Source organism: Nyctereutes procyonoides, unplaced genomic scaffold (genome assembly GCF_905146905.1).
Source record: "Nyctereutes procyonoides isolate TBG_1078 unplaced genomic scaffold, NYPRO_anot_genome, whole genome shotgun sequence".
Taxonomy (NCBI): Eukaryota; Metazoa; Chordata; class Mammalia; order Carnivora; family Canidae; genus Nyctereutes; species Nyctereutes procyonoides.
The window spans coordinates 20,184,753-20,200,664 of record NW_026575048.1 but is presented as its reverse complement, the minus strand read 5'-3'; the positions used below and the strand labels follow the sequence as shown (position 1 = coordinate 20,200,664).

At 37.2% G+C, this 15,912-nt stretch overlaps 1 protein-coding gene across 1 annotated transcript in view; it reads left to right on the top strand.

Moving 5' to 3' along the window:
• The window catches only part of HADHA (hydroxyacyl-CoA dehydrogenase trifunctional multienzyme complex subunit alpha), a 45,335-nt gene that overhangs the window by 8,620 nt on the left and 20,803 nt on the right, over positions 1-15,912 (top strand). Inside the window, exons 5-9 of the mRNA XM_055327110.1 lie at positions 1,775-1,913; positions 2,882-3,001; positions 4,991-5,093; positions 13,699-13,821; positions 14,292-14,410. Of these exons, the coding sequence (XP_055183085.1) occupies positions 1,775-1,913; positions 2,882-3,001; positions 4,991-5,093; positions 13,699-13,821; positions 14,292-14,410 (604 nt within the window). The remainder of the gene's footprint in view (positions 1-1,774; positions 1,914-2,881; positions 3,002-4,990; positions 5,094-13,698; positions 13,822-14,291; positions 14,411-15,912) is intronic.

Sequence of the window (15,912 nt, the reverse complement as noted above, 5' to 3'; positions counted from 1 at the left end):
CATGAAATTCTTTGTTATTTATGGATAAAAAAAAGTAGAAGGATCTCCTAGACATAGAGGGATATTCTACATTTGAGAATGGTTGCTTTAGGGTAAATGAAGTGGCTGGTAGGACTTGCAGAGGTTGTCAAAGGGAACTCTAGTGATGCAGCTAATATTTTCTTTTTTTTTTTTAAATGGTAGGATTTAGGTATATATAATTTGTTTACAGTTCTTTTTTTTTTTTTTTTAAGGATGTAAGGAGCAGAAGAAGTCTTTTTTTTTTTTTATTTTTTTTATTTTATGATAGTCACAGAGAGAGAGAGAGAGAGGCAGAGACACAGGCAGAGGGAGAAGCAGGCTCCATGCACCAGGAGCCCGACGTGGGATTCAATCCCAGGTCTCCAGGATCGCGCCCTGGGCCAAAGGCAGGCGCCAAACCGCTGCGCCACCCAGGGATCCCTGTTTACAGTTCTTTAAAGCATTTATAAGGGGCAGCCCCAGTGGCGCAGCGGTTTCGCGCCGCCTGCAGCCTGGGGCATGATCCTGGAGACCCGGGATCGAGTCCCACATCGGGCTACCTGCACGGAGCCTGCTTCTCCCTCTGCCTGTGTCTCTGCCTTTCTCTCTGTGTGTGTCTCTATGAATAAATTAAATCTTTTAAAAAAAAAAAAAAAGCATTTATAAGGAGGTGAAATGCTAGTGTTCATTTAATGGGCTAAAATGTTAATGGTGGTTAATTCTGTCAGTATACGAGTATTTGTTGTTGTTTTTAAGATAGAGAGAGGCAGAGACACAGGCAGAGGGAGAAGCAGGCTCTATGCAGGGAGCCCGATGTGGGACTCAATCCCTGGGCTCCGGGATCACACCCTAAGCCAAAGGCAGACATTCAACTGCTGAGCCACCCAGGCATCGCACAAGTATTTGGTATATTATTCTTTGTACTTTAGGCAACAATAAGCCAGCATTAGAGCCTTCGTAATTTGTACTTCAGGTGTTTATGTAGTTTTAAACCTTGCTCCACATTGTGTACTCTTTTTCATTTGTGTATGGTAATTAAGAATTTATAGATATTTAATGCTTATTTTTTAGAAAAAGCAAAATTATCTGTATCAAGTGCTTTTTCTTCTAGCTCAGTTATTTGAGGCTGGCAAGACACTGATGTACCTGGCAGTAGTTTCCTGTACCAGAGGAAAATACTTACAGCTTCAATGAGGCTAGCTGAGCAACTCCCCATTTATAAAATGACGAAAACTGATTCTCTTTGGTCATACATACAAAATCCACAGTTTAAATATGCTCAAGAACCAAGTAGCAAATGAAACAAACAAACTAAGGGACATGGAGTAAAACATTACTGTAGTGGATCTTTTTTAATCATTGGGAGATCTATAAATAACTTTAAAGCTTTTTTCACTGTCATTTTGATTGCTCTTCAGTCTGCAAGTTACTTGATAGTGAAAATGGTTGATGTGATAGTGAAAAATACTTACCAGAAGATGATTTTTCTCATGTACAGAGCCTTTTAATCTAATGGTTTTTAATAGAAAATAAAATTAAGCAGCATGTTTTGTTTCATGTTCTCTAGATCCAGAAATCTAACATTCTTTCTGGAGAGATGATGTCGCTGATATTAGTGCTATCTGAGGCAAAATATTCTTAAACTTCTGAGCATTTGAAGATTCACTATCAAATATTGGTAGATTATATGGAAGGATACAGTGGATAAAGTATTGAACAGAGTAGTGTATAATTTCATCTTTTTTCTCTCTCTTCTCTGCTTTGTTTACTGCAGCATGATAGCTTCTTGTAAGTCCCATGAAGAGGTAACACGAATATCACAGGAAGGACAGAGAATGTTTGAGAAACTTGAGAAGTCCACAAAGCCTATTGTGGCTGCCATCAGTGGAGCCTGCTTAGGAGGAGGACTTGAGGTATGCATTTCTACCAAAGTCATTGAAACACTGTTCAGCATATTGATGGGGATTACAAGCTGCCAAACCTGTAGGTTGCTATTATTTTGCTTGCAAAAAGTTCTAAGTGGAGAATCAGCTTTCTTTTTAGTTGTTAAACTTCTGGATAGGTTTCAATCCTTATTTCATGGCACAGAGCAAATAAACCAAAGTGTGATGTTTTCATTTTTATAAATTGAGAAGATTTGAACTAGATCTCCAAGGTCTCTTTCAATTCCAAGAACCAGGTTCAAGTTTGCAGGGCAAAGATTCAGTAGTGTGATCCGTGCTGCTGAGCTACTTTAGTCTAGATGAGACACACAGCCTAAAATGTGTGTAAGTGCTTTGTGAGCAGTAAGATGGTGAATAATGTAAGATCTGAGAGAAGAGATGCTTATTAATCTGAAGCATGTAGAAAAGGAGAAGGGAAAATAAAATAACATTTATTGAGCATTTATCACATGCTGAGCTCTATATTAAGACACTTTCACAAATATTAACTAGGGAAACCTATATCTGTCCTAAAAGATGGGCAGAATTTGATTAATCAGAAAATACTGGGGAAAAAATCATTTCATATATGGTGTAAGCAAAGACAAGGGTAAGCAAAACCTATTTAGATCACTATTAAGTAGGCCTGCTAGATTAAAAAGGAGGGTCTCTGTAGGGTATGGGCCTTCTTAACTTGGAGTACAGTATATAGTGCACAGTGTGTGTGTGCATTTTTCTATTGAAAGCTTCCATAGCTTTCAGCAGATTTTTAAAGAGATCCAGAACCCCAGGAAAGGTTAGTAAATTAGGAGGAGAGGATGAAATAAGGCTGGAAAGGTAAATTGTAGAAGGTATCAAATACATTCCTGTTTTGTGAATAATCTTTAGACCCTCACATATCCTAAAATATTATAAAGTTACACTTTCTAATATTCTGATTTTCTTTCATTTGTTTGAAGCTTGCCATTTCCTGCCAATATAGAATAGCAACCAAAGATAGAAAAACAGTATTAGGTGCCCCTGAAGTCTTGCTGGGGATCTTACCAGGAGCAGGAGGCACACAAAGGCTGCCCAAAATGGTGAGTTTAAATCCCCTTCTGACTTTTAGAACCTCAGTACCTATAGGCCACTTTAGATCTATTTCCTCTGGTACAAAAGGCACAATTTGGGTCTTCATTGTAAAATTTAGAAACAAAGTAAAATATGGGTATATAGGATTTATAACAAATTTTATTACTGGTATTTATTTTTTCAACTCTACTTTTTTTTTAAATTCCTTGATCAAAATCATTTTTTAAAAAAGATTTTACTTATTTAAAGAAAGAGAGCACATGCATGAGCAGTAGGAGGGGCAGAGGGAGAAGGAGAGAGAGAATCTCAAGCAGACTCCATATGGAGCATTGAGCTCCATGCAGGCCTTGATCCCACAACCCTGGGATCATGACCTAAGCTAAAATCAAGAGTTGGATGCTTAAACGACTGAGCCATCCAGGCACCCCAAGTCCTTGATCAGAATTATTGATTGAGGTCCTTTATTAATCCCTGAAGAGGTTTAAAGGTAAATAGTATACATGTCTGCCTTTCTGGAACTTAGAGATTTTTTTTTCTTTTACTTTTATTTTTTTAAGATTTTATTTTTAAGAAATCTCTAAACCCAGTATGCGGCTCAATCTTACAACCCCAACATCAAGAGTTGCATGCACTGGGATGCCTGAGTGGCTCAGTGACTGACCATCTGCCTTGGGCTCAGGGCATGATGCTGGGGTCCTGGAATCAAGTCTCACTTTGGGCTCACTGTGGGGAGCCTGCTTCTCCCTCTGCCTGTGTCTCTGCCTCTCTCTCTCATAAATAAATAAATAAAATCTTAAAAAATAAAAGAAGGGTTGCATTTACTACTGACTGAGCCAGCCAGGTGCCCGTTGAACTTGTATGTAGTTTAGTTTGTTCCTCCTGTACACAGTACCATCTTACCAGTTTTTCAAATCCATGGGTCATATTTCATGGTACATAGAAGAGGCAGATCTTTATCCTGATTTGGATGATTTCATTGCTTTATTCTATAGAACCAAAAGAAGCCAATCAGGCTTTTGAATTCTTAAGGAAAGAACAGTCAGACCTGGGGACTGCAGAGCAATCTTAATATCCCACTGAACCCTACAGCTTCAGGCACTATTGATTCCTCAATGAAAACAAGGTTCAGCAGAAATACTCTTTGGAAGGAAGTTGATATGAGCTGGGCACAGAAAAACAGGAAGATTTATGGTGTTAGTTTTCTGATAATAGTATACATTTCTTCATAGATAACATCAAGAGGATTTATTGAAAGAATAAATAAGCCTGTAGATGTAGAAAATATTGCTGGGTTTCTTACATTGTTTTGTAATAGTTGGTATTTGAATGTTATTAGAAACTATTCCTCTAATACATAAGGAACTGGGTTCTACTGTTAAAACTAAAATTATTTTTTAAAACGTTGCTGGGCACCTGGGTAGCTCAGTCGGTTAAGCATCCCAGCTCTTGATTTCAGTTCAGGTCATGGTCTCAGGATCCTGGGATGGAGCCCCACCTTGGGCTCCACACTCAGCAGGGAGTCTGCTTGAGATTCCCTCTTCCTCTGCCCTTCCCCCTGCTTACATGATTGCATGCTCTCTCTCTCTCAAATAAATAAATACTTTTTTAAATAAATATTTTTTAAAAATTAAAATTATAAGCAAAGACATGGTCAAAACTATCAAGTTTCTCAGTTTCCACTAGCTCCACTAAAGGAATTTTAAGTAATATATAAATGCACAATTTTAGAAAACATGAAATTATTTCTCTGCTTTATCAATTTCACTAGACAGAAATCTTACGTATTGAATTAAAGAAGAGATACAATTTTGCTTCAACTGAAGGTGTCTAATCCCAAAAGTTACCTAAATGTGTATTAACTGATTGATAAATAGCATAAAAACCTCATTTGACTTTTCTCATTTTAATATTTATTTTGCTCAGTTGAATGATTTGTAAACTATAATTGTTACACTGATGTTTTTTCCTCTGTACTCTGATCCTTGCTTGCTTGTAAGGTGGGTCTGCCTGCCGCTTTTGACATGATGTTGACTGGTAGAAACATTCGTGCAGACAGAGCAAAGAGAATGGGACTGGTTGACCAATTAGTGGAACCCCTGGGTAAGTGGTAACATGTTTCAGAATTCAGCCTTATGAAGGTACTTTTTAAAAATTAATATCTTAAATATTAGAGTGAAATTCAGATTCTCAAGAAATGAGTCATTCTGAAGAGTGAAGTTTTCTAAATATGGCTAATACTAAATCATTTCCAAACATCAGTCACCCCAACTTCTATTTTATTTTACAAATTGGACATCAAGAGTACAAATTTGAGGGACGCCTGGGTGGCTCAGTGCCTGAGCCTCTGCCTTTGGCTCAGGGCATGATCCCAGAGTCCCCATATCAAGGCCCACATCAGGCTTCCTGCATGGAGCCTGCTTCTCCCTCTGCCTATGTCTCTGCCTCTCTCTCTCTCTGTGTCTTTCATAAATAAATAATAAATAATAATCTTAAAAATAATAAATAATAAAATCTTTAAAAAAATAGAATACAAATTTGAATCAAATCCTTGTTTTTGGTTCTTAGATTACGTGTAACGTTATTCATGATAAGCCTCCTTTCGTTTTTTGTGTCTGTTATAATAATAAACGTGTATGAAGTAACTTGAGAATATTAATAGTAGTTGGCATCTACTCATATGCTACTTTCCTCCACATAACTTCTTTGCCTCCCCTTACCCAAGGAAACCACTATTCCAAATTATGTGTTCATCACCCTCTTGCATTTCTTTTTTTTTTTACCCTTTTGCGTTTCCTAAAAATCAGCATTATTAAGATATTATTTATGTAATAACAAATTTACCAATTTTTAATGCACAATTTGAGTTTTGACAAACGTATATAGCTATGTTAACACCACCACAATCATACAACAGAATGTTTTTTTAGTATATAGCTCTTTGTCTTTTATTTAGCATTATACTTTTAAGATTCATCCATATTGTTGCATATTTCAACAGTTTGTTTCTTATTGGTGAGTGTTATTCTATTGTATAGGTGTACCATAATTTGTTTATTCACCAGATGATGGAAATTTGTTTCCAGTTTGGGGCTGTTTAGAGTAAAGCTGCTATGAACATTCATTCACAAGTCTTTATGTGTTTTATTTCTCTTGAACAAATACCAGAGAGTAGATTGGCTGGATTATATGATAGATTTGTGTGTAGCTTGTAAGAAACTGTCAAACTTGGGCAGCCTGGGTGGCTCAGTGGTTTAGCACCATCTTCAGCCCATGGCATGATCCTTGAGACCCGGGATTGAGTCCCATGTCAGGCTCTCTGCATGGAGCCTGCTTCTCCCTCTGCCTGTGTCTCTGCCTTTCTCTCTCTCTCTCTCTCTCTCTCTCTCTCTCTCACATGAATAAATAAAATCTTAAAAAAAAAAGAAAAAACTGTCAAACTGTTTTCTTAAAGTGGTGATACCATTTTGCATTCCTACTGGCAGTGTATGAGAGTTCTAGTTACCAACTACTTTGCATGATCAGTCTTTTTAATTTTAGACCTTCTAATAGAAGTATAGTAAAAGTTCATTGTGGGTTTTTTTTCCTTAATTTTTTTTATTTTTTAAAGGATTTTATTTATTTGAGAGAGCAGAGCAAGAGAGAGAGAGGGAGAACACGAGCAGGGGTGAGGGGCAGAGGGAGAGAGACAAGCAGACTCCTTGCTGAGCAGGGGGCCCAACTTTTGGCTCTGTCCCAGGACCCTGAGATCATAACCTGACCTGAATGCAGAGGTTTAGCCTATGAGCCACCCAGGTGCCCTCGTTGTGGTTTTAATTTATATTTCCCTAATGACCAGAGATACTAAGTTTCTTTCATGTGTTGATTTGCCTTCTGTATATCTTCTGGTAAAATATCTGTAAAGATGTTTTGCCTATTTTGTTTGTTTGTTTTTTATTACTGAGTTTTCAGAGTTCTTTATATCAGAATACAAGTCCTTTGTGAGATTTGTGATTTGCAAATATTTTCTCCCTATCTGGCATGTCTTTTCATTATCTAAATGCAGAAATTCTTAATCTTGATGAAGTCCATTGTATCAGCATCGTTTATGGGTCATGCTATTGTGGTATGTAAGAAATCTTTTCTTAACAAGACTACAAAGATTTTCTCCTGTATTTTCTTGGTTTAGTTCTTCCATTTTAGTCTGTGATCTATTTCAAGTTAACTTCTGTATACACTGTGTAGTAGATTGAGTTTTGTTTTTTGGGTTTTTTTGCAAATGGATATACAATGCCCTGGCACAGTTTGTTGAGAAGACTCTTCTTTCCCTATTGAAATACCTGGACACCTTGGTCAAAAATCAGTTGACCCCATATGTTTGAATCTGTATCTGGATTTGCTGTCTTCAGTAATCTATATATCTTTACTTAAGCCAATATAATACTATCTTGATTATTGTGTTTTAGTAAATCTTGAAATCAGGTGATACAACCCTATTTTGGTTCTCTTTCAGTATTTATTTTGCCTATACTAGTTTGTTTGCATTTACATATAAATTTTATAATTATCTCATCCATAACTACAAAAATACATGCTAGGATTCTCATTAGAATTGCACTGAATTAATGTATCGATTTGGGGAGAATTGACATCTTTAAAATATTGAGTCTTTTCACCATGAATAGAAGTATAATGCTCTATTTAGGTCAACTTTAATTTCTCTCCACAGTATTTTCTACTTTTCTTTGACCATGTCTTGCACAGTTTGTTAAAATTATTCCTTGGTATTTCATACTTTTAGGACATTATACTTTTTAAACTTTAATTTCTCATTATCAACCACTAATGTGTATATGAATATAATTGATTTTTGTACATGGACCTTGTATTCTGTGACTTTGCTAAACTTATTTATTCTCGTAGTTTTTTCTATAGATTTCTAAGGAATTTTTATATAAATAATAATGCCTATAAATAAAGACATTTTGGCTTTTTCCTTTCTCATCTAGTTGGCATTTATTTTTTTTTCTTGATGTACTCAATGGCTGAGATCTTTAGTATGATATTGGTTAGAAGTAATGAAGGCAGATATTGTTAACTTGTTCCCCATCTTAGAAGAGCCTTCATTCTGATGCTATAGGGTGTATGGTGTCAGCTATAGCTTTTTTATATATGCCCTTATCATTACAGACATTTCCTCTTATCTATAGTTTGCTGAGAATGGATGTTGAATGTTGTCAAATGTTCTTTCTGCATCTCATGAGATGATTTTGTGATTTTTGTCTTTTTTAGTGTATTAGTAATGTCAGTTACATTGAGTTTTTTTTTTTAAGATTTTATTTATTTATTCATGAGAGACACAGAGAGAGAGGCAGAGACACAGACAGAGGGAGAAGCAGGCTCCATGCAGGGAGCCCGACGTGAGACCCGATCCCGGGTCCGCAGGACCATGCCCTGGGCCGAAGGCAGGCGCTAAACTGCTAAGCCACCCAGGAATCCCCTACATTGAGTTTTGACTGTTGAACTAGACTTGCATTCTTAGAATAAACTCCATTTGGTCATAATGTATTATTCTTTTTTATAAATTGACAGAATCAACTAAAATTGTAAAAGATTTTTATGTCTGGTCATGAGAGAGAATGGTCTCAGGGATGATTTTCTTGAGATATTTTTGCTTGGTGTTGGCATCAGAATTAATGCTGGCTTCATGAAATGAATTGAAAATATGTTTTTTTCCTATTTTCTGGAAGATTGGTATTATTTGGTATTAGCATTATTTCTTCTTCAAATACTTGATAGAATTCACCAGTGAAGGCATATGTGGACTTGGAGTTTGCTTTGTTGGGAGGGTTTTTATATATGATTTCAATTTCTTTCATAGATAAAAGGCTATCCAGGTTCTCCATTTTTTTGAGCAAGCTTATAGTAGTTTGTTTCTCAAAGATCTTGTCCATTTTATTTAACTTGCTAAATTTGTTACAATAAAGTTTTTCGTAATACTTCTGTATTATTCTTTCAATATCTTTATACTCTGTAAAGATATTTATACTCTTTCATTCTGGATATTGATACTTTGTGTCATCTTTATTTTTTCCCTGATGAGTCTAGCTTTTAGTTTCATTGATTTTCCTCTGTTGTTTGCTATTTATTGATTTCAGCTATTCATTATTTCTGCTTGCTTTTGGGTTTAATTTGTTCTTTTTCTAGTTTCTCAAAGTAGAAGTGTAGATCATTGATTTTAGGCTTTTTTTCTAACATAAATATTTAAAACTGTCAATTTCTTTTGTAGCATTGATTTATCTATTTTATTTATTTATTCATGAGAGACACAGAGAGAGAGAGGCAGAGATACAGGCAGAGGGAGAAGCAGGCTCCATTCCATGCAGGGAGCCTGATGTGGGACTCGATCCTGGGACTCCAGGATCGTGCCCTGTGGGCTGAAGGCAGGCGCTTAACCGCTGAGCCACCCAGGCATCCCTATTTATTTATTTTTTAAAGATTTTATTTGGGATCCCTGGGTGGTGCAGCGGTTTAGCACCTGCCTTTGGCTCAGGGTGCAATCCTGGAGACCCGGGATCAAATCCCACGTCGGGCTCCCGGTGCATGGAGCCTGCTCCCTCTGCCTATGTCTCTGCCTCTCTCTCTCTCTCTCTCTCTCTCTCTCTCTCTCTGACTATCAAAAATAAATAAAAATTAAAAAAAATATATTTTATTTATATTCATGAGAGACACAGAAAGAGAGGCAGAGACACAGGCAGAGGGATAAGTAGGTTCCACACAAGGACCCCAATGTGGGACTCCATCCCCGGAATCTGGGATCAGGCCCTGAGCCAAAGGCAGATGCTCAATCGCTGAGCCACCCAGACACCCCTTATCTACGTATTTTAATGTTACGTTTTTCACTTCCATGAAGGTCAGAATATTTTCAGATTTCCCATGGTTTCTTCTTTGACCCATGACCCATGTGTAATTTGGGAGTGGTATTTAATTTTCAAATATTTACAGATGCTTTAGATATCTTTGTTACTGATTTCTAGTTGAATGCTCTTTTAATGCTTTGGGTTTTTTGTTTTTTTTTTTAAGATTTTATTTATTTATTCATGAGAATACACAGAGAGGAGAGAGAGAGAGAGGCAGAGACACAGGCAGAAGGAGAAGCAGGCTTCATGCAGGGAGCCCAACATGGGACTCGATCCCGGGTCTCCAGGGTCACGCCCTGGGCTGAAGGCGGCGCTAAACCGCTGAGCCACCCAGGCTGCCCTTTTTCAGTCTTTAAAAGGCACTGAGTGGTGAAAAAAATCAAATCTCCCAGTACATGTGTTCCAACTGAGGTCAAATAGGGCAACATTCTGCCTTCTTTTTTTAGCTCTCATATAGCCAACAAATGTCCTTTCCATGGCCTATTTAGTGCCATATCCTTCTCAGTTTTTGTGCTTTTTGGTTGTGATTTCATTGTTTAAAATGATAAGAGCCAGGAAGGGAAAAGTACTGAGTCAGAGTAGAAGTATCTTTAAGATTTCTCTTTCTTCCCCCATAAGGAGTCCTCGTCAGAGGTACCTGAAGAAGAGCTTGGTTGGAGGGCCCAAATAGACAGGAATGAGGTACTAGGATCCCATTATCCCCATCATATTTAGGGATCCCAATTGATGGTAGCAGTTCCCACTGTGATTTGTGACCTACAGAGAAGAATAACGACACAGCCCTTCAAGCATGCCATCTTCCCCCAAATTGATTTCTTACAGTCATGGTGAAAGATGTGTCCTCTAACCCTTCCAGGTTGGCTGAGCAGGTCTAACATCATAAATCCACGTTAACATTCCAGTTTCCTTAAACCTTTCATTAGCTTCCTCTACAGCATACCAACACATTTCTAGCATTTCAACTTCATTTGATGCTACTTGTTTTCTATTTGTCCTGTTTTTCCTTCCTTCTTTCATTTGGATTAGTCATTTTTTACCCTCACTATTGGGCTTTTACTTTGCTTTACCCTTTTAATGGTTACTCTAAGGTTTATAGTGTATATCCTTAACATATGATCTATCTGGAAATGATGTATCATTTAACCTATAAGGTAAGAACCTTAAAAGAATATACAGTTGACCCTTGTATGATATAGGTTCAAACTGTGTGGGTCCACTTACACACAGATTTTTATACAGTACTGTAAATGTATTTCCCTTTTTTCTTAACTTTTTTTCCCGTAGCTTACTTTTTTATAGGAAAACAGTATGTAATACATACACAAAATATGTTATCAACTATTTATGTTATTGGTACACCTTCTGATCAATAGTAGGCTATTGGTAGTTAAGTTGTGGGGGCATCAAAAGTTATAACAGATTTTCTACTGCAAATGGTATCAGTGTCTCAACATTTATTTCTAAATATATTCTATATTCCTCAGCATATTGCTATCTTTGTTTTCAATAGTCATCTTTTAAGGAGATTAAAAATGAGAAGAGAGTTTTCTATATATATCCACATGGCTACCATTTTGAGTGCTCTTTCTTTGTATAGCTCCAAGTTCCCATCTGGTTTGATTTTCCTCCAACCTGAAGAACTTGACATATTCGGTCGCATAGGTCTGCTGGCAATGGAGTCTCTCACCTTTTGATTTGTTTGACAGCCTTTATTTCCACTTATTTTTCTAAAGATATTCTTGAGTGCCACAGAATTCTAGGTTCTTGTACTTTATTTATTTTTTGGGGGTACTTTATGGATGTGTCGACATCATGTCATGGCTTGCATAATTTCTGATAGAAAGTCTGTTCTCAATTTTATCTTTGTTCTTCTGTTTATATGTGTCTCTCCCCTTCACCGCCCTTGCCCCCACTGTCAGATCTTCCCTTTATTACTTAGTCTGAATCATTTGTTATGGTGTACCTTGGTTTGTTGTTGCTGTAGTTACTATTGTTTTTTAATGTTCATTGGGCATGGCATTCATTGAGTTTCTTGGATAGTGGATTTGTAGTTTTGACCAAATTGGAAACTTTTTGGCCATTAATTGCAATATTTTCCCATCTTCCCCCCACCCCTTCTCTGCGGTTCCAACTTCACCTATGTGAGATTACTTGATACGGTCCCAAAATGAAGCAATTTTTCTTTTTCCATCTATATATTTTCTATTGCCATGTATTCAAGTTTCCTGATCTTTTCTTCTTTGGTGTATAATCTGCTATTAATCCAATCTTGTCTATCTTTCATTTCCTATCTAGAAGTAACATTTGATTCACTTTTATGTATTCAGTTTCTCTTCATTATGTTTCTGCTTTCCTCTACCTTCTTGAATGTATGGCATGCATTTACAATAGCCTTTCTAACATTGTCTGCTACTTCTGTCTTCATTTCTGCATGTTTGTATCAGTCAGTTTGCCTCTTGCAGTTTCATCTCATGCACGTCGTTAACAGTACTCATACAGAGTTTCAGGGGCCCTCTGTAGGTACCTGGAGTCCTCCTTTTGTGGAGCAGCTGCCCTCCAGGACTCTACTCCACAGGTTCCGGCTGCACTGGCCTCCCTGCAGGCTCCTTGAGACTTTTGTGGGCCCTCTGCATTTTTACCTCTCACAAGTTGGAGCTTTTTGTTTTTGTTTATTCATTTGAGACACACAGAGAGAGCACAAGCAGGGGGAGTGGCAGGAAGAGGGAGAAACAGACTCCCCGCTGAGCAGAGAGCCCAATTCAGGGCTCCATCCCAGACCCTACAATCATGACCTGTGCCCAAAGGCAGATTCTCAACCATCTAGCCACCCGGGCATCCCAAGGCTTTTCTTTTTCATCCTCTTTCACATACTTTCACAATAAAGGCATGTATCATAAGAGAGATAAAAATATGATTGCAAATTTGTTTCAGCCTCCTCTTACTATTGGGATTTTGTTTCCTTCATACCACAAGACTGCACAAAATTGCCTTTTGAACCCCAGCCACCAACAGACATAGGATGTCTGTTTACACAACCCTGTAAAAATAGCCTTTGGAAATTCGGAGCCTATCTCTTTAGTCTCTTTCCTCAAACAAGTTCAGTATAGAGTAGATGCCTAAAGTAGAAAATGAGTTACATTATTTTTGGCATATTCCTTTCTCTATAGAAGTACTTTATGTGCTACACATCATCACACTGTGAGAGATTTTCCTCCAGCTTTTTGACCCAGCCCTTCCAGCCTCCTATACCACCTTAGAATTCCATGAATGTTCCATGGGAAAGACTAGCTTTGCATTTGGTTTCTTCTAGCTTATGATGTATTGTACATGACATCCTAAAACTGATCATTTCACTTGCTCCCAGGAGCATCCTTCTGCTTGAGCCAACTCTAATCTTCAGCCCATGCCCAAAAGAATCATAACCTCAGAAAAGAAAACATCCAGCAATCATCAGTTCACTTCAGGCAAGCTCTTCCCTGTCTGGAATTTTAGTTCATTTGGTCCTCATTGCTTCTACCACTCTCTCATAACTTTATGAATGTGTGGTTTTACAGTTTATTCATTTTTGTCTGCAGTTTTGCAGCAAGAATACAGGCCTCATGAGACATTCTACATCCTACTCAGAAATGGAAGCCAGACTTAAAACCTGGTTTTCTATCTAGAGTACATTGTTACACCATAGCTCAGTGTTACTTCTTCTATTCTTTGAGTCCATAGCTCATAACTTGCCACCTACCAGTCTCTAGTATAACATGGAAAGCTATGCTGAAAATGATTTACATTCTAATCTGTTGTGTTCATTTTTACAGGACCAGGATTAAAACCTCCAGAGGAACGGACAATTGAATACTTAGAGGAAGTTGCAGTTAATTTTGCCAAAGGACTATCTGATAAGAAAATCTCTATAAAGAGAGACAAGGGATTAGTAGAAAGTGAGTGTCATTATTAAAGAACTAAGGCAAAGGTTCTCTCCAGAGAGTTTAATTTTGTGTTAAAATGAGAAGGAGGTAAATGCGTTTTTTTTTTTACTCTAAGTATAGAGTCGTCCTTAAGAAGTGTAACAACTGCTCTAGGATCAAGTCCTAAACCTTACACTGGTTGGTTACAGCCATTTTTTTTTTCAATTTTTTATTTTGGAAAATTTGAAGCATTAATACAAAAGCAGAATAGTATATAATACTGTAATAAACACCCATGCACCCAACACCCAACTTTAGTATTTATCAGCTAATTAAATCATGTGTATAGAAGTGCTTAGGTTGCAATTTGGATTTTGTATATCAAAGTGAAAAGTTCTTTCAGATAGCTACAATTATTGCATTTTTATGGAGTTTACAGAACAAACTAAGAAGGGAGACTAGGCTTTTTCCAGTAAGTATCTAAAAACCATTTTCTTTTGCAGAATTGACGTCATATGCCCTAAGTATTCCTTTTGTCAGACAACAGGTTTACAAAAAGGTGGAAGAAAAAGTACGAAAACAGACCAAAGGCCTTTATCCTGCACCTCTGAAAATAATCGATGTGAGTCTTCACCCCATATTCCCACATTTCTCATGTTTCCTCCCTTTATAGAGCAGTATTCTTTACTGCCATTCCGAACTATGTCTTCTGGTACTATAGTTCTTAATTCTGTTATTACAGTACTCACTAAAAATAAAGCAAGCTATGAGGGCTCATAAACTGATTATTTTGGGAATAATGAGTGCTGGGCATAATAAATTTAAAACTACCAGTTATAAAACAGGAAAAAAAAAAAAACCCTGTTATATCAGAATAACAAGGCCAGTAAAATCCTGGGCATTAATTAAAAGGTAGTTGAAACAAAATTGATGGCCTCGGTTGAAAACATTACAGTACCTAAAATGTCTTATTGACTTCCCCATTGCTGTAATTATCAAAAAAGTGTAATGATACAGAAAAGTTCTGAAAAAGGTCAGGGAGGATAAATAAAATGATCACAGGGTTAAGAACTTCTGTCTAAAGGTAGACTTTAAAACTTAGAAACTCTTTAGTCTTCAGTCTTTAGTATCTAAGATTAAGAGAACATGTAATCTAAGACTTTGAAAATGGGGAATAAATCAGCCAACAAATATATTTTGAGGAAAGACACCAAAATGCATAAATAGGACACATGATTCCCTTCCCACACCCATCTCCCAGTTTGGGGAGATTAGATGTGTGTCTGTGCTGGGACAGGTAACTAATGGAAGGGATGTTAGATGCCACCCTGGGATCACTGCCAGATAATTGAACAGAGGAAGATTGCTAAATGCACAGAGGAGGCAACAGTCACTGTAAGCCAGAGAGATTAGGAAGAGCCTCCTATAATATTTTTTTAAGATTTTATTTATTTATTCATGAGACAGAGAGAGAGGCAGAGGGAGAAGCAGGCTCCCCGCAGAGAACCCAATGTGGGACTCGATCCCCAGACCCGGGATCACGCCCTGAGCTAAAGGCAGGTGCTCAACCACTGAGCCACCCAGGCGTCCCAGAGCATCATAGAATTTGACCTGAGACCTGGAAAGTGAAGAGAAAGTGGTACCAGGTAGGGTGGGCATTTTGGCAAAGTTACAGAAGCTGGAAAGCATGAGGTTCTTCAAGAAACATTTAACGAGATCAGATTTTGTAGGATACTGAAATGTGTGCAAAAAGGCCAAATGAACCTAGATTTTAGAACTTGGACAATAATCAATTTGGAAATTTGACCTTCATCCTGTATAGATCATAGAGATAATAGTCCTAGTAAGTCATAAACAATTTAGAAAGAGAGACAAGTAGAGACTTGAAGTTGGAAGCTATCTTGGTCATTCAGACTTGACATTTGAGTAAGAAAGACCCCAAGATAGATTAGTAAAGAGGTGAAGGTAGTAAGAGACTTGCCAAAGAAAAGAGATTATGAGTTAAGTTTTAGAAGTGCTGAGTTTAGATGTGTCAGGAAATTTAAGTGACAGTTTACACAAAAGATAAGAATGTAGATTTGTTCATATGTGGGTTGTTTTTTTTTTTTTTATCCACTTTTCATT